Source organism: Camponotus floridanus, unplaced genomic scaffold (assembly GCF_003227725.1).
Source record: "Camponotus floridanus strain SB8 unplaced genomic scaffold, Cflo_v7.5 scaffold13, whole genome shotgun sequence".
NCBI classification, from domain to species: domain Eukaryota; kingdom Metazoa; phylum Arthropoda; class Insecta; order Hymenoptera; family Formicidae; genus Camponotus; species Camponotus floridanus.
Genome location: NW_020229248.1, coordinates 1,820,151 through 1,846,023, shown reverse-complemented (window position 1 = coordinate 1,846,023; position 25,873 = coordinate 1,820,151). Strand labels below are relative to the sequence as shown.

General features: G+C 33.3%; 1 protein-coding gene across 2 annotated transcripts in view; it reads right to left on the bottom strand.

Moving 5' to 3' along the window:
- The window catches only part of LOC105255077 (bone morphogenetic protein 4), a 32,733-nt gene extending 9,273 nt beyond the window's left edge, over positions 1-23,460 (bottom strand). Inside the window, exons 1-3 of one of the 2 annotated variants that reach the window (XM_025406012.1) lie at positions 22,934-23,460; positions 21,307-22,761; positions 1,823-1,943 (exon numbers count right to left, since the gene is read on the bottom strand). In XM_025406012.1, the coding sequence (XP_025261797.1) occupies positions 1,823-1,943; positions 21,307-22,491 (1,306 nt within the window). In that variant the 5' untranslated portion in view covers positions 22,492-22,761; positions 22,934-23,460. Of the gene's footprint in view, positions 1-1,822; positions 1,944-21,306 lie in introns of both variants that reach the window. The other variant, XM_011264151.3, reaches the window with a different exon arrangement.
- Positions 23,461-25,873: the final 2,413 nt, after the last annotated feature.

Here is a 25,873-nt window from a genome sequence, read left to right as displayed (position 1 = left end):
AATAAAAAAATTTATAATTTAATTAATAAAAAAACAAACAACGTAAATATTAATCTAAAATAAATATTTCATAATAGGATTCAAACTCAATATTATATTTCATTACATTATAAATTAACCAAGTTTGATTTCAAGATCAACAACGTGTGAAGCACCAAAATGTTACGTTCTTGTTCACCGATGGTTTCAATATACAAAATGTTAAATCCGACTCGGAATCTTTTAGCGAGACATTAAAAAGTTACGCCTTTTAATTAAAAAATGATGGCGTTCGTTTCTTCGTTCTTCACGAAGTATACATTGGCGAAGTATCTTTTCTCTATCAGCCGCGCCGCGAGAGAAATTAGGTAAACGGCCAATAATAGCGCGAGTATATTTTCCCAGAATCCTTGAAGAAACACGCTTTTAGATCTTGCTTCCGGCAAGCTTCTTTTTCTTCCTACTGGGAGGGATCGCGCGTAATCAATCGATCGATCGACGATCGCGAATTGCGACTGTGCCGAATTGCGCTTCTTGTTTCGCCAAATCGCCCTCTCAGAACGCCTACTCAAATCTTCCCAGTAAAATTTTCCCAAAAAATTCTCTAATTTCCCATTTTATTCAAAATTCCATGAAAAAAATATTTTAAGACGTATTTTTAATGCAATTTTTTAAAATGAGTTTTTTTTATTGTATGTATTTTTTAATACTTTTCATTTCTACCAATGAAAAACATAGAGCCAGTTTTAACTTCAGTTAAGTTTCAAATACTATATTTGTAAATGTATATGATAAGAACTGAAAAGTTTCCTGAAGATAAACATTTATCATTTGTATAACATTTTTTTATCACTAAAAATGATGAAAAGTAAAAATTGTTAAAGAAAGAATTAATTAAAAAATTTATCAAGTCCCTAAAATTCCATGAGAATTCTCCGGTTTTTCTAGATCCAAAAAAATTTAGATTTCCCATATTTTCCTAGACACTCTGGTCTTTTGTTAGATGAGCCGCAACGACGCGAATTTGCGGAGAAGTTTCTAGCCGTTTCAGAATTTGAAAAAATAAATATTAACAGATTGCGCGTTCCCTTTTTTTCCCGGCTTCGGCGAGGAGATGCCGTTTTTTCTTTCTTCCTCGGAGCGGGATTTTTATTGCCGTCCTTCGTGGATCGACCGCGGAATCGCAGCGCGTGACTTCAATGCGTTCTAGCGCGAGAACGTGTCGAGTGACGTATCGACAGGTCGCGGCAGCGGATAACTGCATCGCGCTCTCCCTCCTCTTCTCCGACCCCCCCTCATCACTCTAAAACCCCGTTTTCCGCATTTATTTTTGTTGGATACGCTGTACTGCGAATATGCGTGCCGCAAGGTTTTTCACTCGTACACATTCGCACGCAATCGACTCGTCTGTTCGTATGAGTAAATTTTAATTCGTAGAAGCGGAAAAACATGTTATTCGATCAATCGACAATTTCCTTGATCTAATTTTTTTCTTAGTAAAGCTAAATTTAGGAAATGTTAAAATAATTCCGCTAATAAGTCGTTTGATTAATTTAGAATTAATTAGAAATTATATTCTTGTTAATTATCTTTATAATATGTAATCCCTGATGTTTTCTCACGTATAAATTATTAGTGGCATAATTACGATAGAACTAATTTACTTAGAAACACAAATAAAGAAGCAGATATATAATTATCAGAAAATAGATATAAATTTACGAAAGAGATGTACTACCACATTGTTGCGCAGATAATTTCTAAATTTCATTTTGGCAAAATTAAATTTCAATGAATCTGATTTTAAAACTGATGTTTTTGACAAAAGTTGAAGTGACTTTACCTGTAGTTTGAAACACGTGGAGATCTCGGCGTCTTCTAGACTCCTGTCCGTCGTGTGACAGCTGTACTTGTTTCAGGTACTCTCTGTGCGCTCTTTCATACTCGGCTTGGCTCACGTTAGCCTGAAAATAAAAAAAACATTATAATGATGTCTTTAAAGACTCATCATCGACTTAATCGCTTATGCAACGTTGCGTGTATAATAGCGGTAAGATAATTACAATGCATATATTATATGGTGGATAAAATAATTATCGGAAACGCCTTCTTATTCTTCTTGGAACTTTTACAGATTGAAATTTATAGATATGTTTTTATATAGTGTCTCTCTCTCTCTCTCTCTTTTTCTCGTTTAAGTCTTCCTCTCGTCTTTCCATTCTGCATTTTCGTATTATTTTAAAGCAAAAATTATTTTTTAAGCCATTGAAAATACAAAATAAAATTTCTTAAAATATAATAAAATATAATAAAATATATAAGATTTCTTCCCTAAAATATATAGGATTTTTACTATACTCAACAATAAAATGAAAACATAAAGTAAATGGAATAATAATAAAATATACAGTCACACAAAATATTAAATAATTTTTTCAGGAATAACATTTTCAATTGTATTCGATAAATTCGGTTCATTTAGTTTTCCAAGTAATTCCTTTTTTTAGCATCCAAATATTAGAAAATTAAATGAAAAGTATCGCATTGTATTTCACCGTGCATGATTTATTATAACGATTATTCAAAATCTCGATCGATTTACATTCGAGAATATGAAACTAAGAGGTCGTCTGAACTCAGCTGAACTTTCGGCTTAATTGATTCTTGGCTATAATCTCATGGATCGAACTCAGAGCGATAAGTGCTTCACAGACGTGACATCGAAATTATCTAATTTTCTGGGGTCATGACATCTCCCTGACTTCTCAGTTCAGTTGAAAACTCTTCCTTCTTTCTTCTTTTTTTTTATTCTCTTCAAGATTCTTCTTCTCTCTCTTTTCCTTGTCTCCCTTTTTGTATTTTCTACTTGTGTCTCATCTTTTCTAATTTTTTTTCGCCTTCTCATCTACTTATATCGTGGCCTCTTCAAGTCCACTCTCGGCTACTGTTTCATGACGATAAAACAACTGGCGAACTACTCTTTTCCCATCTCACCACAACCATGAGAAAGACCAGACGACGACGAGTTGGCGCTCGTAAAATTAGCTCGTTGAAGCCATGACCATTGACGCGATTCTAGCACAGACGAGGGATAATGGACTAGAGGGTGTGAGAATTCTCGTAAGCTTCGTTCGCCGAGAGAGAGAGTTCAAAGAGTCGAGATCTACAATAGAAACTTTTTACTTTCCAAACAAAATTTTTTAACATAATTTTAAATCAAAGATTTATTTATATGATGTTAGAATTAAAAGATATATCGATTTAATTTAAAAGATATAGTTCTGAAAAGATTAATATTTCTAACGATTAATATTTCTAAAAGATTAATATTTCATCATGCAAATTTAATTCGAATCTAGATGTCTAAAATAACAGAATCGCGAAAAATTTAGAATAATCTATGCAAATACAATTGAATTGAATTATTAAAGAAAAATTATTTTCTGTGTTGCAAAATAACTTGATATCATAATAAATAATAAGTTTAAAAATTAAAATAGATTTATTATTATTATGATATAAAGTTAAAAATAATATTAAAGTAGAACACAATATTAATTGTATACATATATACATACATATATGAACTCTTAATTATTAAAAATTTCTATGAAACAAAATATTGTTCTTCATAAATCTCTTCTGGTATATAACATAATTATTATGATATCGTAGAATCTCTGTATGCTCTCTGTACACGGAGAGATGCATCTTGGTCATTGCAGCAAATGCAGAATTACATCGTCATCGGTGACAACCGGAAGTGGCGGCGTCGAAGCACAAGCAGGGGACGACGCCGCACGATGAATCATCGTGATCTGCGAAGAGACGCGACGCGGCGCCTCCGCAGTCCCTTTAAAATCATTTAACCACTCTTAAGAATAGCTCAACTGCACTCAACCGGTAACCAGTTCCGGTTGCAATTGGCGCGCAGAAAACAAATTTGTGGATCGTGATATGCGAGCCAAGGTGGATATGAATTATATCGTGTAGTGAGTCACGAGAGAAACGGTCATCCTTCTCCCTCCCTTTAATGACCTCAATTTTTTTCAATTATTACAAATCGTCGAATTAATTGATTGTCAATCATCATGATTGACACGAGAACATCGCTATGAATCAGTGACATAAGAAAAGAAAAAAATGACAGAAAATTATTCTTATCGCTATCAAATATCTTGCCTATTGTATGCTAATGTCGCGGCTATCAACTCGCGCGAAAAATCTATTGAGAGAAAGAGAGAGATGTATATTGTACATTTATATCGTGAATTACACGTCGTTCGTGTTATTAATCGAGTGCTTCTCTTTTCTTCAATACGTTACATATGTAAATATGTTATCAGAGCATTTATTCAAATTTTATTTAAAACATTTTCTGAAAATTCCTTGATTTCCCGGGTATTATTATTCAAAATTACAGATAAAGAAATATTTCAAAGATTTTTGCAACTTTCTAAAGTAAGATTTTTTATCATATGTATTTTCTAATGCTTCTTCTTATATAAAGGAGAAACATAAAACTTCTTAGGTTTCAAACGCTAGATTTCTAAATCTATAAAAAATTGAATAACTCCCACAAGATGAACATTTATTTTATTTGCATAACATTTTCCTTTTTTTATTACTAGGAATTGGAATAAAGAATGTATTATATATGTTCAAAATTTTAAGACATTGAATATATTATATAAACAAAGATAGATATATATTTTTATATAGTTTAAACATATCTAATGCATAGCTTGCCAATGGATGGATTGCAGCAATTGCCTATAATATAAAGATAAAATTATCAAAAAATCGTTTTCTAGATTCTCCATATATTTTCAAAGAGTATACTTTATATATATATCGATTAAAAAGATCACTATCAAATAATACATCGTTTCTTACTCTTAAAGTTCTTAATTATACAGTTCGAAGAATTCAACTGTATCGTGAGAACTTTCATGAATATGTATGTAGCACATATATATCTTCTTATAAATTCTAATAAGTAACATAATTTACGATTGTGAATATAAGAAACGCAATCTTATCTATATTTCAAACAAGAAATGCCTAAGAGAAAGAACATACCGAGCGAACACGCTTTAAATACAAAAATTATAATTTATTCACGGCAAATTTCTAGAGAAAAAGAAAGAAAGAGAGAATGCACAATCTCATTATAAATCCTTTAATATTCGATACTAAATATATTTCTAGAATTGATGAATTTATTTTAATAATTAATAATATCTCGTGAAAAATATTTCTCAATTGCTTATAATTCAGGTTTCAGTGCTATTAGTATTTCAAAGTTATTTCAATTATACGTAATAAATAATACGTAATACATAATACAATTAAAAAACATCGATTGTAAATCATGTACCGATTATGTGAAAGCGAAAGTTGCGTTTACTTGGTACGAATTGCAATTTGCAATATTATCGTAAATATCTGCATATTAATATTAATGGGATAGCGTCAATTCTTCAGCGGATCCCTGACGTTGTGTAACGTTATCAATGCCATTTCTCACGTTTATGCAATATATGCATTTGACGGAGAATATTTCTAAGATGCTCATTTCTGAAAAGAGATTTTTTGCTCCCAGTTACATGTACTTTCGTTTAATTTTTTTTTAGCGAAGAATGCACGCACATGCGTGCAACAGAGAAAGAGAGAGAGAGAGAGAGAGAGAGAAAGCAACTAAGGATATTTTATTGAAATTTTAATGATTGATCATCTCGAATATATATTATGTTTATCTTTCGATTATGCTAGTATTATGTACAGACCAGAAGAATCTGAAGAGTACTCGCGAGCATACTTAGGATATTTGAGATAACATGCAACATTGTGTACGCACACGTTTTGATATCGGATTTATTTATTCTGCTAGCGCAAAATACATAAAGATATCGCGAATCTTAAGGTGCGCGCGGAACGAGGTGTTTTTTTTTCGTCCTGGGATCTCCCGAGCAGGAGCCAGGTCTCAATTTCGTGCAACAAGTATGTCCCGGATGTCTTCAATTGCGGGACCTCCTGATTGACCAATGACAGATATCCGGATGTCTGATAATGACGTTTCAGAGGCGCGCCAAACGGAATGTAGCGGATAATCGTAATGAGATGCCTTATGAAACTAATGAGCTATTTATATATTTATTAATGAGGATGATCGTGAAGCATGAAGATGGAGTCTCGCATATATGTTTGTAAAAAAACATAGAGATTTCTAAGAAAAACACAAAAAATTGTAATATCTTGTACATAGAAAAAATTAATTTTATCTTCTAAAAGAGAGTGTAATTCAGATTTTTTAAATTAAATTGAAATGTACAACGGAAATAAATTAATAAAAATTTAAAACGGAGGAATTTTGATATAGAAACAAATTTGCAGCTCGATGTGCTGTCTGCACATCAATCTATGATTAGCTTTAATTTACGATTATCATAAATAAACAAATTATTCTTATCCTTATCTCATCTCGGTATCACTATTATATTATTTAAATTGCGAGTTCTTCCACATTATCCGTACGTCCGCGCCAAGTAGCTTAAAAAAAGAAACAAATGGAATGTGGGAATTTTTCACGCAATCTCATGGCTTTACGCAGTCGTGATGCAATAATACGCGTAATTCCCTTCCTTTTTTTATTTCTTATTAGGTGTGTGTATGTGTATGCATCGGAGAACGCGCGTATATGCGAGAAGGCGTTTTGAGAACAAACAGGTAGAATGCAGCAGCGATCGACTGTGCACAGATTAATGCGTTGGGCGCACGCATTTCTGAGGCTTCTATGTGCGTCCAGACCGCGGCACGTCGTCGTTGAAAGCCGCTTTCTCTTAAAATTTAAGCCAATCATAAATCTCGTTAGCGTCGATTCAAACCGTGCGATCATCGCATTTGTTGTCGCCGCGCGGCTTCGGCTGGCCTTTGTGTCATTTTCTCGGCGTTGGGTTTTCAGTCAAAGCCTCTCTCTCTTTCTCTTTCTTTTTCTCTCATACGAACAAGAGCATCAAGCTGACAAAGCTGTGGCTTATTGTAATAGTAATGTATCGTAATAGGTATATTTTGTTAAGGAGTTGAAATCGAAACACGCGAGAGTCTTTAGGAGACTCAACGCTAACTTATATACATCTTTATTTATCCTCTTAGAATATAAATATTCAGTAATATAAAGTATCATACAGAATTTATCTTTCCACAAAATAAATTTAATAATTTAATAAAATATACTGTAATTGTAGGCTATAAAGTAACTAATATAATTATTTTATTCTGTAGATTGTGTAAAATAAAATTATACCAACAATAGGAGTATTGGAGAAATTACTAATTGTTTTAATTAAGAATTTTGTGAAGAGAAATATCCGTCTGTAAATTAATTCACTTTAAATGACAATTCAGAAAGATCAATTAATAGATTCATTCGTCGCGGGGTCAAGAGAGATGTCACACGATAAAAATCGTGGCGTAAGTTTCTCATGCGATGCACTAGACTGTAAATAACGGTTTAGAACCGTCAAGTTCTTCTTCGATCGCCTTCCAGTTGTTATTCGTCCGTAAAGCGTAGAAATTTATTCGTCAAAGCCGTGTTTATCGAACGATGCGAACGAATCTCGACATTCTCCGATTCATAGATTTCTGGTTTTATAGGATCCTTGAATCCATAGATATCGTATTGTTTAATATATACGGAATTTTTTTATTTAGATTTGATTTTTTTCAAATTTATGTTTCTCTCGCATAAATTATTTTACACTCGAATTTTATTTTAGCTGCCTTGTAAAATAAATACAACAATTGTATAAGTATTATCTTAAATTGTCTTATATCTCATTCCTTCCGAATTGCATTTTCTGAATTATCAACAAACGCGACAGACATTTCATTTTCAACATTATCTTACTGATAACTCAATAATAATGACCAAAGCTAAAAATAAGGCGCGAATTGACTTTTCAATACTATTCTATTTAAAGATCTTGAAGAAAGAGAATGAAAGAAGTATATGTAAGAATTGCTCAAGCATTTCCGATGAATCAACGATAACTGTCACCGAACCATCATTCCAGATGTCCCATAAATATCCGACTCAATCACAAATATTGCGCGAATATATTTATGTCGCCAGACTTTATCTTTCAGAAATTTATGCGTTTCGCGACCAACATAAGCTACGGCATTTTATACATCAATAGTATCATATCAATGCGACAAATAACAGAGCAACGCTCTGTTACTTACGACAAAATGCGTCTAAAGTTGCGTAATTTCTTACGAGAAACATTTTATTCAGCAAATAAAATTCGCATTAAATAGTACGACAGAATAAACAATATACGTATCTTTTTTTCAATTTTCAAATTAATTTATTCGTATCAAATTACTTTTTTTTAATTTTCATCCGACATTTACATCATAATTAACATAAATTTAAATTATCTTTTTAATATATGTGTGCAGCTTTTCTTATTATATTACAATTGTGATAATTTTATGTACAATAAAATTTACCATGGGTATTTTCCCGGACATATTCAATATACGTATGATGCGCTAAAATTAAACATTTTCCTGTAACAGCATTGCATGACGTTTGTAAATTCCAACAAAGTCCGCAGGAGAACGTCTGTAATGAGATATATTACACAACATAATTCGCAACGACATGGAGAATTGTGATAAACGATATACGCTGTAAGAAAAGGAATTTATAATTAGAAACAATTAACAACCGGCAGCACGATCGACCGGTTTACTTGCGATCGGCTATCGTGAAGAAATGAAGCGAAACGAAATCGCGAGACAATCTGTACCAGAGATCCGATTAGCGGTTCCCACGAGATTTAATCTTTCGCCTTAACTAATTTGCCGCGGTTCTCTGTGCACTCTTGCTTTAATCACGGAACTGCGTCAAGGATTCTGCGACCGGATTTTACCTCGAGGCTTCGAAATAACATTGCTTCGATGATAAACGCTTCGATCATAAACTTTGTCTTTTAATCCATTGGAATTTGAATGACATTAACTTTCCGAGTAATAAAATTAATAAAGCGTTTTGTTTCTTCACTGAATAATAATAAATACTAGAAAAATATTGTCTTAGAATGGCGCGAGATCCCCCATTATTTAGAATTCTAAGCTAAAGTATCTTTTTTTTTAGCTAATACATAATTAACATTCATCTCATAATCAACATAATATAATCAACATAAATTAATCAACATAATAATCAATATAACATTCATCTCTGTATTCGCGTGTTATATTATAATAATCTCTTGATTTAAACCTCGCTTGATCAAAGTAATCCATCATAGCCTCCTTTATATGCGCAACCTTTTGACATTCTATAAAATCAAATAGTGTATTTAACATTTATCGTTAATATGTTTTCTTTTTATGAATGTGCTTCAACTATAACTAGTCATTGACATGATTGTATATCGAAAACGGTACATGTGCTGTTACGTTATATAAACTAAAGATTATATTGAAAAGATTTTTTTAGTGATAGAATTATTTTGTTTGTTTCTTAGCAAAACTGTCATCACTTGTCAACTACCATCATTTATCATCGGGGAATGAACTTTCCAATTTTTATTACTATACATATATCTTTATATAAATATATAAATCATTAAAATTCTATTAACGACAAATTATATAAGAAATATAGTTCTATTTTCCCATTCAGGTCCCTAAAGTTTAATTCGCAAAGAATTATTTACTTTTTCAATCGATTATAACTTGATTATTGCCTCGACATTTTCGATAAGAAGACTCGATTTAAATCCAATCGATAGAATCTATCAATAAAAAATAATGCAATAGTCCCAATTATAAATAATTATAAGCAATTATAAATAATATTATTATTGAGATCAAAAAAGATTTCAGAATATAGCGCTATATTAATTATAGGAACATTATATTGTTTTCTAGTGTCGTATTTTACATATTTAAGCAGAAGATAATTCATTATTTTATGCGCTTTAATATGACGCATCGCATGCAGAAAAAAAACATCGTTTGTTCAGCAACGATAAACATCCGTTTTTATTTATATTGAGACATAAAATATAAAACATTAAATCATAATTGATTATTTACACGAAAAAACAGAGCACTGAACGATCTCAATTTCTCTATCAGTCTAGTCTATAGCGTCAACGGACATATGTAGCTCTTATGCAATGATGATGACAGGTGTTCTCGTGTGGGCGATTGTCTTCGGGTGGTCTCTCTCCGCGAGCGAAACTCGGCATTTATTAATATATACATATATCCGGAACCCCTCGTTGCGAGTGTGATTCTTTCCATCCCGTCACGGGATTTCATAAGGCGAACTTTATACTGGAATTTCCCAACGACATTCAGATCTCACCTCCGCTCTTCGATTCATCGCGGCGAACTCTTACTCATCATTCGGGATACTTTCGAATCGGCCGGGATACGTCGTCCTTACGTCGATTATTGTAACGAATCGCGCCGATGTAAACCAGAATTTTATGGTAAGCGCAGAATTTTTGGTGAAAGTGACGACGCACACGACGAAACTTAAATAATTCTACGGAATCGATCGTTATTTATACCGCATACTTTAAATTCGCGACCGTTATTTGTAGTTCAACAAGCCAGAAAAATTCAGTGTAGCACATGTAATTATATGAAATATGAATTAGAGATTATATGAATATATGAATAATTATATGAATATATAAAAATTTTAGAAAATATATGATTGGCGAGAAATATAATTTTTAGAAATGATGATAATATGTACAAGCCGTACAATTATAGAAAGTTCTCTTTTTCTTTTTTCCTTATGATGATATATAGATGGAGATTTTAAGGAATAATGTAAATTATTCTTGATTCTGACTTTGAAGATTAGATAAAAAAAAGTAAACAAAGTTTCGAAGAGAAATTTTTACATATTTAAAAATTAGACAAGTAAATAATATAAAAAATTTAGAATTGCTTATAAATTGAATCGTACAGCATTTGGATCATTTCAATGTATGTATTATCGAGTTATCCAGTCATAATATATCCAGTCATAAATCTTCCTCTTCATCAGCCCTCCACAGATAACATAAGTAAAACTTGTAATATAAAATAGATATAATTAATAATCAGTCGAAGAAAATCAAAGAAAAAATTAATCACGTCGACACCGAACATTAAAGGATAGAAATGCAAATTCTCAGATTTCCAATTAATTTTAAAATTCGCTTGAATTAATTATCCATTTTTACATACTCTGACATTATTTATAGACATACCTTTATGTTTACGTAGAGCGAAATTATAGTCGGGACTTTCGAATCGTTAGAGGATCGTTGTGTCGCACGTGCAAATGAAATTTATTGCAACATTAACTATATGACTTGTTTCTATTTCTAGAAACACGTCGTGCGAAATTAAATGAACGATCTACATTTTGGGATAATGCGATTGCGTCAGCATCGGGAATCACCCGTCGACACCGAGAGTTACAAAAAAGAGTTACGGTTCGTGATTACGACATCTCATGGTTGACACACCGATTAACGAGCGAAATTCGTAAAACACTTCGCACCTCGTTGCTATTGTTCTTGCTAGATTTATTTCGGCCCGTATTTGACAATAAAATAAAACGGATGTGTTTTCTCTCTCGTTCTCTTTTAAGCATGCGTCGCACGCATGCACGCAATGTCAACGGTGCGAGAACGCTAACGTTGAGTAACGCGTTGTAATATTTAAAGGTTAATCGTTTCACAGAATCATTTACACGAAGTAATTGCCAGACATGAATTTACAGCATACTGGATTGTTGTAATCCTTGATAGCGGAATCTCGAATAATGTAATTCTTTATAATATCATTTAACATTTATATTTGTAGAGACTTCCTTGCAAAACGTTTTACCATTTAATTAATGCTAAGATTAGGTCATTAATGATAAGGTAGGGTCGAACACCTTGGCATTAAATATTTTCCAACATTTGATTGGATTGAACTTTTCGTTGGATAAAATCTATCTAAATATACTTACATCTATTAAAATACCACTATCTCAAAAAAAATACATTTATATAATTTATATATTATATAAGTGCAGATAGATTAATAAAAAAATTAAATTTTTAATAAAAAAATGTAAAAAATATGTACACACATATACATTTATATATCTATAAGGAAGGGTTGCCTAACACATACTGGGCTACTAAATTGACCTCATTAATGTCTTGCTTTTGAATATAAAATAAACAATATTAATATATATAATAATAATAATATTTAATATTAATATATATATATATATATATATGTATGTATGTGTGTGTGTGTGTGTGTATATAAATAAATGCAAATTTTCCTAAACAGAATCTAGCGAATAATTACTAATTATAAATGCTAATTATAAATTAAATGCGATAATTTTACGCGTATACGAATTACATTGTAAAACATTTAAGCACATTGTGGATCAAGGAGTTGAAGCATTTATCTCATTTTATAATTCCTCGAGTCGCGCGGTGCGACAGATGGTGTGGCTGCTGTTGCGTGCGGTCTCTTGGCTTTCACGTTTCACAATAGGAAGACGAGAGCAACGTTGTGTCGCGCGGAGAACTAGGGTACGGAGGGGAGGGAGAGGGGGATTGACCGTATGTATTAAATATCACTTACATAAACTGCTGTTGTGCACGCACTCACGCAGCGAATGTGCACGCGAGGATGCGTATGTAGTACCGGCGACCGCGCACGTGGAAAGCTCGTTTCGAGCCGCTTGTTATATACGAGAGTAACAGGAGCAATGGCGTGGCCCGCACGGCAGCGGCGGCACGCACGTGCTTATGCATGCGTAAGCGAAAGTGGGGCAACAAGTTCACACGGGCCACCCACGCGCGCGAGTCCTAATACCCTATCGGCGCGAAAATACGCGTCGATTACCCGGAAACGTCAAACTATGCGCACATTCTCAATTCGTAATAATTCACAGAAATTCATCGTTTATTATTAGAGATCCTCCACACTATTCGTCATCGTAGTGAACAGGAATTTATCGTGATATTTCATCGAGCGTTTGGACAGGCGCTTCTGTTTAAATTCTGATAAATCATGAATGACGATATTTTTATTTTACTTTTTTACTTTCCAGCGTGAGTCATGAAGACACACAAACAATCACGAATTTTTACGCATATTTTTACACATATGAATCGACACAAATGAATTGATTCGTGTCTTTTTTCGTTGAAAAATCACTCCACTGGAATCAACTTATTCGTGTTAATTCATGTGTATATAACGTTATACTATGCATAAAAATTCGTGATTGTCAGTCTTATGTCAAGTGTATGTCCTTATGACTCATGTTAAGCAAAATAATAATAAATAAAATAATAATAAATTACAAATTATGATGACAAGAATCTCGAATAGTGTGCTGCACTAACGAATTTCTGTGAATTATTACGAATCACCAATACGAATAGACGCATCTGGCAGTTTAATAATACATTACGCTGATATTTATAGCATTAAGCTTTAATTTCGTATAATCTATGAAGTATTAATAACTTTTCGATCCAAGATTGAATTGCCGAACACTTTACATTTAACGTTTTTACTAAATAACTTTGCAAAAATTTCCTTTGATCTCTTTCTCTTTTCTTCTTTCTCTCAACAATATTATTAGATGTGATGTAAGAGAGTTTTTTTATTTCGATGATAAAAATATTTTAAAATATATTTCTTACATACAATCATATAAATGAAACATGAATTTTTAATTTAATAGATTTCAATTAAGAATTACTCGTTTAAGAATTAATAAATCAATATATAAAATTTATAATTAATAATATTAATAATTTATAATTAAATTTATAATTAATAATATTAATATTAATAATTTATAATTAATAATTTAAAATAATAAATGTTTTTTTTTATAAAACTGCTGAGGTATTTAAGTTTTATATTTCTTTCTCTTTTATATTATTTAAAAATCAAATTTTAATAAAATTGCAATATTTTACTGATATGCTTGGATTGTATAATTTTGTAATATTTATCCATATTAATTGACCTCGTGCTTTCTGCATCCAAAATGAGTCGTCTACGTTTCGATACGAGATACATCTTTATATATATATATATATATATATATATATATATATATATATATATTTATAGATTAACGATTAACTGTAACTTTGATCTGTGGCATTAATTTGAATTCTGTATACCCACCCACGCGTTTTTTTTATATTGTTCATGTCGAAACTGATAGTATTGAATTAATTCTACTTAAAGCCGGTGTAACCACGTGGATGCGTGACACCTGTTGCATGTGAAAGATCAACAAATGTCGCGCGACACCATCATATTTGTAGACTTCCATTAACTTGGCACCCTCATTATGAAGAATCAAGTTTAGATGTATGGCATAATTAGTGCTAATTTACTGTTCTAAGTGCAAGTTTATTGTTTCCATCTATTAGTAAGAAAATAATACTTAAGATAAAGGCTAACTTGTCATGTTACGTTAGCATCTTTACTTCGAAAAAACACAGTGAGTCGCAAATAAAATTACGTTAGCATCTTTACTTCGGAAAAACACAGTGAGTCGCAAATGAAAAAAACATATACTAGCATTTGTTATAATTAATTACTCAAAGATATTAAAAACAAAAGATTTTGAAAATATTAAATTTATATAGACATATCAATTTGATGATTCGAATATATTATGAATGAAAAAGTAACAAATTTCAAATCTCAAAAGCGAGACGCATATAAAAATAAAAAAAGATAACAATACTCTTGTCAACAAGAGAAAATAGATTAATACAAATAATTATAGAAAATAATTTTTATAACAAACTGATATTGTGTATTAATTTTTCATTTTTTACTTTACTTTAATATATTTATGTCGTCTAAAATTTAATATTTTCAAAATTTGTTTGCAATATTTTTGAGTAATTAATTAGTAATAAATTTTTTAGTGTATTTGTGTTCTAATTTGCGATTCACTTTAAATATTTTTCAGAAATGGGGCTGCTAGAATAATAGCAAGTCCAACATCCCTATCTTTAATATCATTTTCCTGCTAAAGATAAAAAGTAATATAAGTAATAGGATAGAAGTAATATAAATTAGCATTTAAATAGACGTATAATATAAATTTTATGTTGCAAAAATTTCTAGTTGACGGAGATTAATTTTAGCATTATATACCTAGAAATTTTCCTAAATTAATAAATGAAGATATTTCTTATTATTATCTCTACATAAATTTAAAAAAAAAGTTGTATCTATGAAAAATAATATAATCAATAAGATTAAAAAGATTATATAATTAATTAAAATATCAAAAAATCTCTGACACTTATAAAACATGTAATTAAATATTTTTAAAATAATTTCTATAAAAAATAGTAATTTAAAATAATTAGGAAATCCTTTTAGGAAAGCACATATATAGGGAAATTAATATTCACGTTCATGTCTCATTGATTTTTTAGGGAAGCATTCATCTATTCTACTTTGAAGCCGTTCATTAACTATCTGATATAAGAGAGACGCGTATATTATTGGAAGGGGAAAAAAACTCGCGAAACCGGGCGAGATGCGCCACTTTCGTCTTCAATGCACGCGTTCGGCAGCATCGGCACGAAATGGCCGGGTCGAGTAAAACGCCCAGGATTGGATAATGACAAGCCGCCTCGCGAGGTAATTTCACAGAAGGCGAGGACTTATACTACATTCTGTCGGCACATGCTACCACATATCGCGTTGGCCACGAAGAGCGCCATTAAGCGCAATGACGTACTGAAGTTTCCACCGTGACTTTCCGTGTAATAACACTGTTACAAAAAAAAAGAAGTTTCCATTTTTTTACTCTGTTCATGCGAGAAAGTCATGTTCTTCATGGAGAAAATAATTATGGGGAAAGATACTGGTTTCGTTAAATATTAATTAAAGAATTTAGCGCAAAAGTCCGCGATTTTTATATTATTCAGTTTACATCTACTTTCAAATTTATAGTGAAACATCATAAGTTAATATTTAGTTGTATTCTCTTGATAAAATTTTCTTCGCATAAAAAAAACACTGTCATTCTCTATTTATAACAATATATTATTTTTAGCAATCATTAGAACCTATAAATTCCTAACATTAGAACCAATCAGACAATATTGAAGTAAGCGAAGTTGATTATAGCGAGCTACAACCTCGAGTTGTTCCGACGATGTTTAATCAAACCGCCGTTTGTGTACTTTCGGGCAGGAGATGTCGATGCTTGAGAAAGTCCAGAGCTGAAATAAAATCTTCTCCAAGAGCATTCTTGATTTAGTATTGTTATCTTGATTACCCGCGCGAGCCGCACGAAAAAGTTGGCGTTAGTTAATTGCGTCCTCTCGCTATATACCTGCCCGTTTCCCCCCTTTCCCTTTCTCTGCGAATGTCTTCCCTGGAATGCGGTCCTCGATCTGAGCTCTAGAGACGCTTAGGCGTATTCCTTGACACACTTAATTACGCGATCGGATATCCACGATATATGCGACATAGAGACCTCCGTCTTTTTACCTGCCCGTCCGAGTAAATAGGTAATGATTTCTCGCATCTTCGGCTTCTTTTGCCGTCACCACCGACGCGTTGTTCGGATGCATTTGCAGGACAAAAAGCGCGTATGCGTCAGCAGCGAGCGCTTCGAGACAAGCGTTCAAGCGAAACGACGTGGAAGCGACGTGAGAAGACGAGACGAGAGAGACCGAGGAAGTCTCGACGGGCGGCTGAGCTCCCGTTTGTCTTCTTTGTTCCACCTCTTACTTTTTTTCGTTTTCCTTCTCCCTCTCTCTCTCTCATTCTTCTTTGTACAGCTCATTATGCTCCTTTTAGCGGACGTGTGTGTCTTTTCGTCGAGCCGACGAATCTTCGCTTCGGTCGCGATTTCACAGAGACTTCGAAACGAATCGAGACACGCGAGTTGTCCACGAGATCAAAAGAGCGAGACAATGTCTGGAATTATGTTCTCTCGATGAAATGTTCAATTCAACAATCAAAAGAAGAATCAGACAATACGTTGAAAATATAATTCGATTCGCTCAACGGATCGTCGTTTCGAAGTATTTAATACTGATTGTGAGACTGTAAGAAGAAAAGATTCTAGAAATATATCTTTTTGAGAAGAAGATAATCTTAAAGTATTTCATTCTAAATATTCGGAAGAAAGGAGAAAAAGAAAGAAAAAGAGAAAGAGAGAAATCGAAGACAATGTCCTGGACGTTCTATCCTCTCGAAATAAATTACTCAGGTTTAAATTTCAAAATTAAAAGAATGGGGTCACGACAAGATTGGAACTACATTCTTTTAAAAACGTTATCGTTCCGAAATATATCCTCTAAATCCTTTTAAAATATCTTGAATATTTTTTTCCGACTGAAATGTACATTTATATTTTCATTCATTTGACAATTTTATATAAAGTATAGTTTTAAAAATGCATCGTTTTCGAAATACCTCATTTTTTAATATAATAAATTTCTTGAGTTTTTGGAGCAAAATTTTATTACATTCAAATTATATTTAAATTTTTATATTAAAATACTTGAAAAAAAATCTTATTTGAATAGACATAAAACAAATTCATTTACGATGCAAATGCTTTCTGGCTCTGATGTAAAGTAAATCTTAATATATATGTAATATAAATATAATATAAATATCAAATTTAAGTTATAGTAAACTTGGTAAAATTTTTATGTGAAGAATTAAAGAAAAACAACAAATGCATCGATATGTTGAAAAATCAGATGTCTAAACAATGTATCGAAAACAAAGCATTTCCAAAAATGTTGTCCTAGAAAAAAAAATATGTTTTGACAAAGAATTATTATATTTATATAAAAATACACTTTGTGTATATTTCTCGAGATTAAACTTTTTCTCTCTTTCTCTCTCTCTTTCAAGGCGTACTTAATTCGCTCTACTTTTTCGGGCTCTTTTTTCGAATCGCGTCTTTAAACAAGGTCCTGCAACAGCATATTTCAATGGTTCGTAAATCAACTTGCGAGATATGTACGACCGGTATTGCGTACATCACATACACATCAAGGACTTAGCTGTACGCAATAGAGACGAGATGAGGCTGTGATGGCAAGAAAAGATAAAGATCACTCGCGCATATAATTCGACAGTTATCTTTGACGTTATCTACGACAGGAACTGCATTCAGTCGTAAGAATGTTTATCTTGGTCGGCACTTGACAAAGGGACAGCGATCATTAGCCGCGTCTAGGCAAATAGCGTGCATATATGTGCCAGATCGCGCGTTTCCGCGGATACACGGTACATACCGTCGTGTGTACTATCTATGCGAAGTTTTCGAAAGCATATAAGAATATTTCTCTACCACCGTCACATTCTGACGAAATGGTTTCTTCATGCAGAGATTAGACGCGAAGATCGCATTCTCTCGAAGGAGCCAGAAAAGTGAATGTTCTTCGCGAGATTAAGGAATATTTTTTCTCTAAGATTGTAAATTTCTATGGAATCTTCAACGTTCAAGAGAATTGTGGACTTTATATTATTAATCTAACATATACTAAATAAAATTTATATATCTTCTATATATCTTCTATATAAGATATAGATGTTCTTCTAGATATCTTATATAAGACATAGATAGATATAGATACCATAAGATAATCTATATATAGAATATCTTTTATATTATTATAATATATAACATATAATAAATAAAATGTAATAATCTAATCAAATTTATATAAATCCTGCGCGTTGCAAGATTTCTGTACACACTCAAATCTTGTGAAAAAATTTCCTGAAAATTTCATGCCCTTCCAGGTATTGTTACTCTAAATTGCAGGTAAAGAGAATATTTAAAAAATTTTTTGATGCAACTTTTAAAAATAAGATTTTTTTATAGTAGACTAATAGACTTTTGCTCTTCATCATACGAAGGAAAAATTCAGAAACATTCAAGTTTTAAGTACCAGATATATTGAAAAAAATGAGTTTTCATAAGATAAACGTTTTTCATTTTTATTATATCACTAAAAATTACAATAAAGAATATGTTCTGCATATTCAATATTTTGTTAAGATATTGAATAAACAGATATATATTTATAATTAATATTTTAAACACACAATATAAGAGTAAAATGATCAAAGAGAGAATTTAAAAAAAATAATTCCCGGAGTCCTAATTAAAATTTCATTCCGATTTTTCCGGGAAGTAGACACTCTGTCATAAAGAAATAAATCGACGTCGGCGAGAAGCAATCGAGGGATCAAGAATCCCGCGCGCGTTTCGTGCGAGTATTTATACGAGACTAATAATCTGACCGACCACGCGACGTGTCACGTGTCCCCCTGGAATGGCATTGTCGTGCTTTTTCATCGTTGGGATAGAACGCGAGTGCCTACGTGTGCAAACCTTTTTCTGCCTAACCGATGTCAACGAACCTCGGAGGCTCGGCGAGCCTCGCGAAGGTCCGTTCGCGTACTTCGCGTGCGAACGTAGATCTCTCGTGATTGCTCTCGGGTCGCTCGTTCGGCGACACTTATCCGCATAACTTACACGGCGATCTCTAAAGTAGCGGAATACACCGGTTCATGCGAATCAATGAGCATTACGTACTGGCGTTTGTTGCAAACATGCACCGCGCGAGGACATCTGGATTTATACCGCCTGTATCCTTGAAGAGTTTCGGAGCGAGACACCTGTATGTGTGTCGTGCATCACGCGCGCGTTTATAATTTATAATATTTATTTTCGGATCATCACGTTGCGCATAAAGCTGACTTTGATCGAGGAAAAAAAACCCTCTTCCTCTATATCTATAACATAGATATATAATTATAATCTATAAAAGGGGCTCGCACGCGCATGCGCGAATCGCTAAGTCTAGCTCATTCAATCTAGACAATTTAAATATAATACTACTTACGCAAAACACAAAGATATAATATGTGTACTTTATAAATGTATTTAATATTTAAAATGAATTTCTTCCCTAAAACGATATATATCTATATTTTTAAAAAATATATAATTAATAAAAAATATTTAATTTTAAAAATTTTTGTAAAATTAAGAAATGTCTCGTATGTGTGCAGATTTGTATGTGTAATTGAGATGAAAAACTTGAAGTAAGATCGCTGGTAAATGTTCGGCTGCGCTTTCTGACGCGCGAAAGGAGTTAGAAGGAAAGCGTAACTTTAATCATTATTTGTAATCTCTCGACAACGCGTTGTGTCCTCGACCAACGAACTCGAAGGCGCGAATGAGCACGAGCGACGTCGTCACCACGTTTCTTATCGTCACTGTAATAATTTAGGATTTATCGACTTTTTTTCTAAAGCCGGATCATCGATATAAACGCGACGGGGTCTCACTTTTTTACGCGATCGATTTGATTCAGGCAATAACGCGTTTCATTCAACCCTCGTTCTTACATACAACATACAAATTGTTTCTACATCTTTTTCTTTTATTACAATTTAAAGATGTCTTTTTTTTTCTCAACAAAGATTCCATTTCTTCTCTCAATTTTTAATTATCGAAGTTATTAAAGTTTTATTGAAAATAATATAAAAATGTAATACTTTCGTTATCTTTTTTTTATCTATTTATCTATTTAATCTATCTATCTAATTTATCTATTTAATCTATAGCACTAAAAAGATTATTTCATAAAAATTCTGAGGGTACTTTCTTGAGCTTATAATTTAGAAATCTTTATTATACCTAAATATAATTTTATTCATGAAAGCTTCAGTCTTGAAACTATCGAAATAATTTATAAATAAAAAATGTGAAGGAAAAATTGGAACATGTTACGTCAGTTATATTTGTGCATCAATTTATGATTCTTAAATTTTCGTTTTATGTGCTTTCGTAAAATATGCATTATGTATTTTCACCGTTCATTCTCATATTATTTAGATATTATTGGGGTAAATAGTAAACATCTATTATCTATCTTAAAATTGTATAACTTTTGAAAATCAAGAAAATTATTTTTATAATAATCTGTTCTCCGAAAATTTTTCTATCAATTAAAAGCTAGAGAAACAATTAAAGTACTAAATAAATACAAAATTATATGATTAGAAAAAGAATATTTTTCTAGCACACGTATGATCCAATACTACTAATTAAATAAAAAATGCAATTATAAGCATAATAAATATAATTTATTAAGTATATGTAATTGCATTTTTTTGCATATATATTTGCCGCTTTTTCTCTCTCTCCTCTCTTCTCATAGAATAATTATTAATAAATCTTACCTTTGAAGGATCGGGTATCCTCTGAAGTCCGAGGCCTTGCATAATGCTCCTTTTGATAATCTCTAACTCGTCATTACCGAGTTTGTTTCTCGGCACCAGCTCCTCTTCTTCGATGCCATCCTCAAATGTATCTATCGCCTCCAAAGTCGACAACGATGACGACGATGGCGGCGCGGCCAGCACTACATCGCAGAGCAAACTCATTACAAGTAGTCCCAATAGAAGGCCTCGCAGAACGAGGCCGATCCTTGGCAATCTCCAATACGTCTTGATCCGCCAGGTTTGTCCGTTACGATCGATTCTCGCCGGGAATCGCGATGAAGACGACGTATTTCTTCGATTTACTATTTCTTCGCGGAAAATACACGAGGATTTAACGAGGCCAATCAGTCCAGCAGGATTACAGATATTATTATTGGCCCAAACATTTCCCGTATCGTTAACATCGATCGACTCTCGAGTCTCGAGAACGGTTCTCGGCGATCCGCTGACATTATTTAATACGCTACTGTCGGATAAGGTACATCCATCACACTTGGAAACTCGGTCCGTGCTATCGACGTACGGAACGGAGAATCGATTCCGGGCTTCACGTCCGATTGCAACATCATCCACTGTATTACGCGGTGATTTCTCAACTTCCGCTACTTCGATCGGCGCAGTGAAAAATCTGCTACGAGTTAGCGAGGAGCTGACAGCTCGTCGACGATTTCGCCGCTCGATCAACGACGAGCGTCCGCAGGTGAAGTGATCGCAGCTGATGGCTCGATCGCGAGCACGTCTGCGCGGGAAAAACGAGGCGACGTCGACGCTCGAGAAGCAACAAGTGCGACCATCGTCGACGGCAATCCTGGCGTTCCAGCGGTCAAGAGCGTTGTTTCGCGCGAGATCAACGCTCCGGACAACGTTGTCGATCGTTGTCCTCCTCGTCGCATCAACGATCCCCGAGATCGGGCGAGATTCATCCTCGCATCCCCTTGACAGGCCGTTGTCGAGTATCGACGCGATAAGGAATCGACGATCGCGATCGGCGGCAGCGCTATCGGCGATCGCGCCACTCGTCGCGCTGGATCCGACGACAATCGCCGCCGTTGCCGTCGTTCTCTCCTGCTCTTCGCCCTTGCTGTTCACCCTTGCGTTGTCGCGAGTAGTATCACTTTGAGGGATTATTAAGAGCTTGCCCATAGCCAGAGACACGGTCTCGTGGCCGGTTTCACGCCGGCTACTTATTATCCGTGCGTGAGGGATGGATTTTGTTCAATTATTTGTCCTCCAATGAACGTGTACGGTTATATCCTCTCCAAGGATCAATTCTCTTCGATAGATGCGTAAGATCCTCGATCCGGTCGACTCCAGTTAATTCCGGTTACTTCCACCTGTGATCATCGTTCTTCTACGAAGAACGTCTTTCTACTTTGGAAGCACGTTCAGCTGCTTCGACCGAGAAATACCGTCCTGAAAGAAAGAGAGAGGGAGTTGGAGCTGACGTTTCGTTGGCGGGATCGAGCGAGGTGTCCGATCGATCTCTCTTAGATGCCGGCACGTGGCATTCTAAGAGCGCTCCGCTTGAGCGCGAAGCGCCGTGTGCGAGCCGGATGTCCGATAAGGGAATCTCGTCGCAACGTACCTCTTCTTCTTTCCGTTAATGAACGACGACGACGATGACGAAGTCATCGCGCAAAAAGAAACGATCGCGATTAAAATGGCGAGTAATCGAATTTCGATTTGTAACGATACCGCGGAGATTCTTCTCGAAAAAAAAAAATTTATCGTCGAGAGCGTCAAGATCGAAATGAGATAAAACACTTCACTTCTCCTCCTTCTTCCTTATCGCAATCAAATCTTTCTTTTCTTTCTCCCCCTCAGTCGCAGGAAGGAGAGCGCAAGGAGATCCTCCTCGAACGAGTGCCGCGTGTCGACTGTCCGCGGCTATGATATTGCGTGTGTATATATCCCAGCGAGTCTGCTCCCGCCGCGACGCTTCGCGCACTGCGCGCAGGACGAGAGCGAGTGAGAGCGCCCAGGGGAGAAAGGGAGGGAAGGAGAGAGAGAGAAAGAGAGAGAGAGAGAGAGAGAGAGAGCCAAAGGTGTCGTCGAATGGGGTAAATAGGAGCATTTTCCCCCACATAAAGTACATGTAAAACATGTACTAATCTTCATTCAATCATCCGCGATCATCAAATACATATTCAGATCCTACAGATCCGGATGTTTACAAAGACAGTGTATTTCGAATGTAAGTCAATGAAATGTATCGTCTGCAAATTTGTACTTTTTTCAGCAAATATCTATTTCACACTCTTATAATTAGAATTAGTTATTACTTGAATTCAATTTTCTTGCAAAAGCAGCAAAAGTTATCTACATCTATAGTAAATAGGATATGTAATCATGTGAATGGGATTGTAAAAAATACTTGTAATGATAAATATATAATTGATATAATAATATAATTGATATAATGCAATATATATTTGATGCATACAAGCTTATAAAGATAATTTTAAAACAAGAAAAAAATCTTTAATCTATTACATATGTTATGTAAAATAATCTATTATATATGTTATGTAAATGATATTATAGAAACATTTGTAAATTTTACTAAAAAAAAAATAAAAAACAATTTCCATAGCAATGATGCATTTGCATTGTTATGTGTGTATTATAGAAATAATGTCTGTAATATCAGTCTTCATTAAAGTGAAGTATAATTTTGTATTTGATACCAATGAAAAATTTTCCTCCCAAAATTGTTATAATAAAAGGAAATGCTAAAACGGAAATATCGGATTATTAAAAATAGTATGTAGCTGTTCTATTTCAAATACAGAAAATCTAAAAAAGTATCACTGAAACAAATAAATCTGGATTTTGATTCTCGAGTTTGCGTGTGCTTATTTTCATATAAGACTGTATATTCTAAACTCAGTTTTGTATATAAAAGTTTTGCGTTCGAGAATTAAGAGATTTTGTTTGTGATTGTACGTTATAAAAACCTAGTAAATCTAACTTTAAAATGCGAATTTAATGAAGTAATTCACCTTTTCAATTCTGGCTATTTACATTCTCTCATAACAAAAAGGCGAAAGGTTTTGCTACTTTCTCGTATCCCATATTCGTCTCCGTCGAGTCGATCACCATCAAATTTCGATTCTCATCGAATCTCGATTTCTCCGAGAGTGCGAACGACTTTCTCGCGCTATCTTAAGTGCAACGCATCTCAAGTTCAATTACATGAGACGAAGTATGAAGTGATCGAATACTCGTCGCCCACCCTCTCCATTCCCCTGTCACATAATCATTAAATTCATCTTCGTTTGAAGTTTAATTGCGAAGTATAATCGAGTCTCGACGGCGACCTTCTGTTGATTTATCCTTCGATGGCGCGACGAGACTTCATATTAAATTTCTCAAGAGCGCGGTACCGCATTTACTTTTAAATAAGTTTTCTTCTTTTTTAAAGCAACGAATCGAGACAAAAGATACAAAAAAGATTAGCTGATCAGATGCACAATCGACGTTATTATAATTTTTTTCGTTCTTCTAATGTACACGCTTTAAATTGTTACTTTTTAATTTACTGTTTCTGTTATAATTCTTATGTTAGATGATATGCACAAAATATAAAAATGTAAAAAAAATACAAAAAAGAATTAAAAATCTAGTTACATGATAAAGTATGTAATTTAAATTTTTCATTTTGTTCAGCATCATGCATATATTTAGAAAGAAAAAGTGACAAGATTTATGTCTCAGCCTTGCCTGCGCGTGTCCAGGAGGTACGGAATGGAAATTATACATCCGCATTGACTTCTGACCCGCGATTATTCCAATCGCATAACCCCGCGTCTTCGATTTTCTCATTAGCGTCCCACTTAGCTTTTCTTCCGGTGATAACGAGCGTCGTGTGACATCTTTGGCTTTCATCCAGTTCTGTCATTTATTTGCATCAACGCTGCTTCTCTTTATCAAAACTACATTCCATTGAAGACTATAATCGTTATCTTGCGACAACTAAATTCTCTTGTATTTTGGGTGAGATTTAAATCTAATGTACAAAAAATTGGAAAATTGTTCTATTTTAAAAACTAAAAAATTGTACTTTAAAATAAAAAAAAAATTTATTTATATAATAAATTTATATATGTATATGTAAATTCAATTTTTAACTATTATATTTAAATTAGGAGGCATGTAGGAATTTGAAATTGAGCATCTCGCTTATAATTATTACATAATGAGATAAGAAATTTCCTAGAACTTTCTAACAATATATCTCTAAAAATGCAAGAGTGATGTGACTTAGAATGAAGTTCACATTGGCAAGAGTTAACGCAAACTGTTACTATAGGAAGATTCATGTATATATATTATTCACAACTTCTCGGATTTGTATAAAATGACTGCATTTTTATTCGAATACAAAAGTAATATGTAACAAAGTAATAGTATGTAACAAAAAAGTAAAGGAATAGAATCAAAATTTGTATCCATCTTATTTTAATTTTCATATTTTTTAAGAAATTAATTAATAAAAAAAGCTTAAAACTTTGCAATCCAAGTA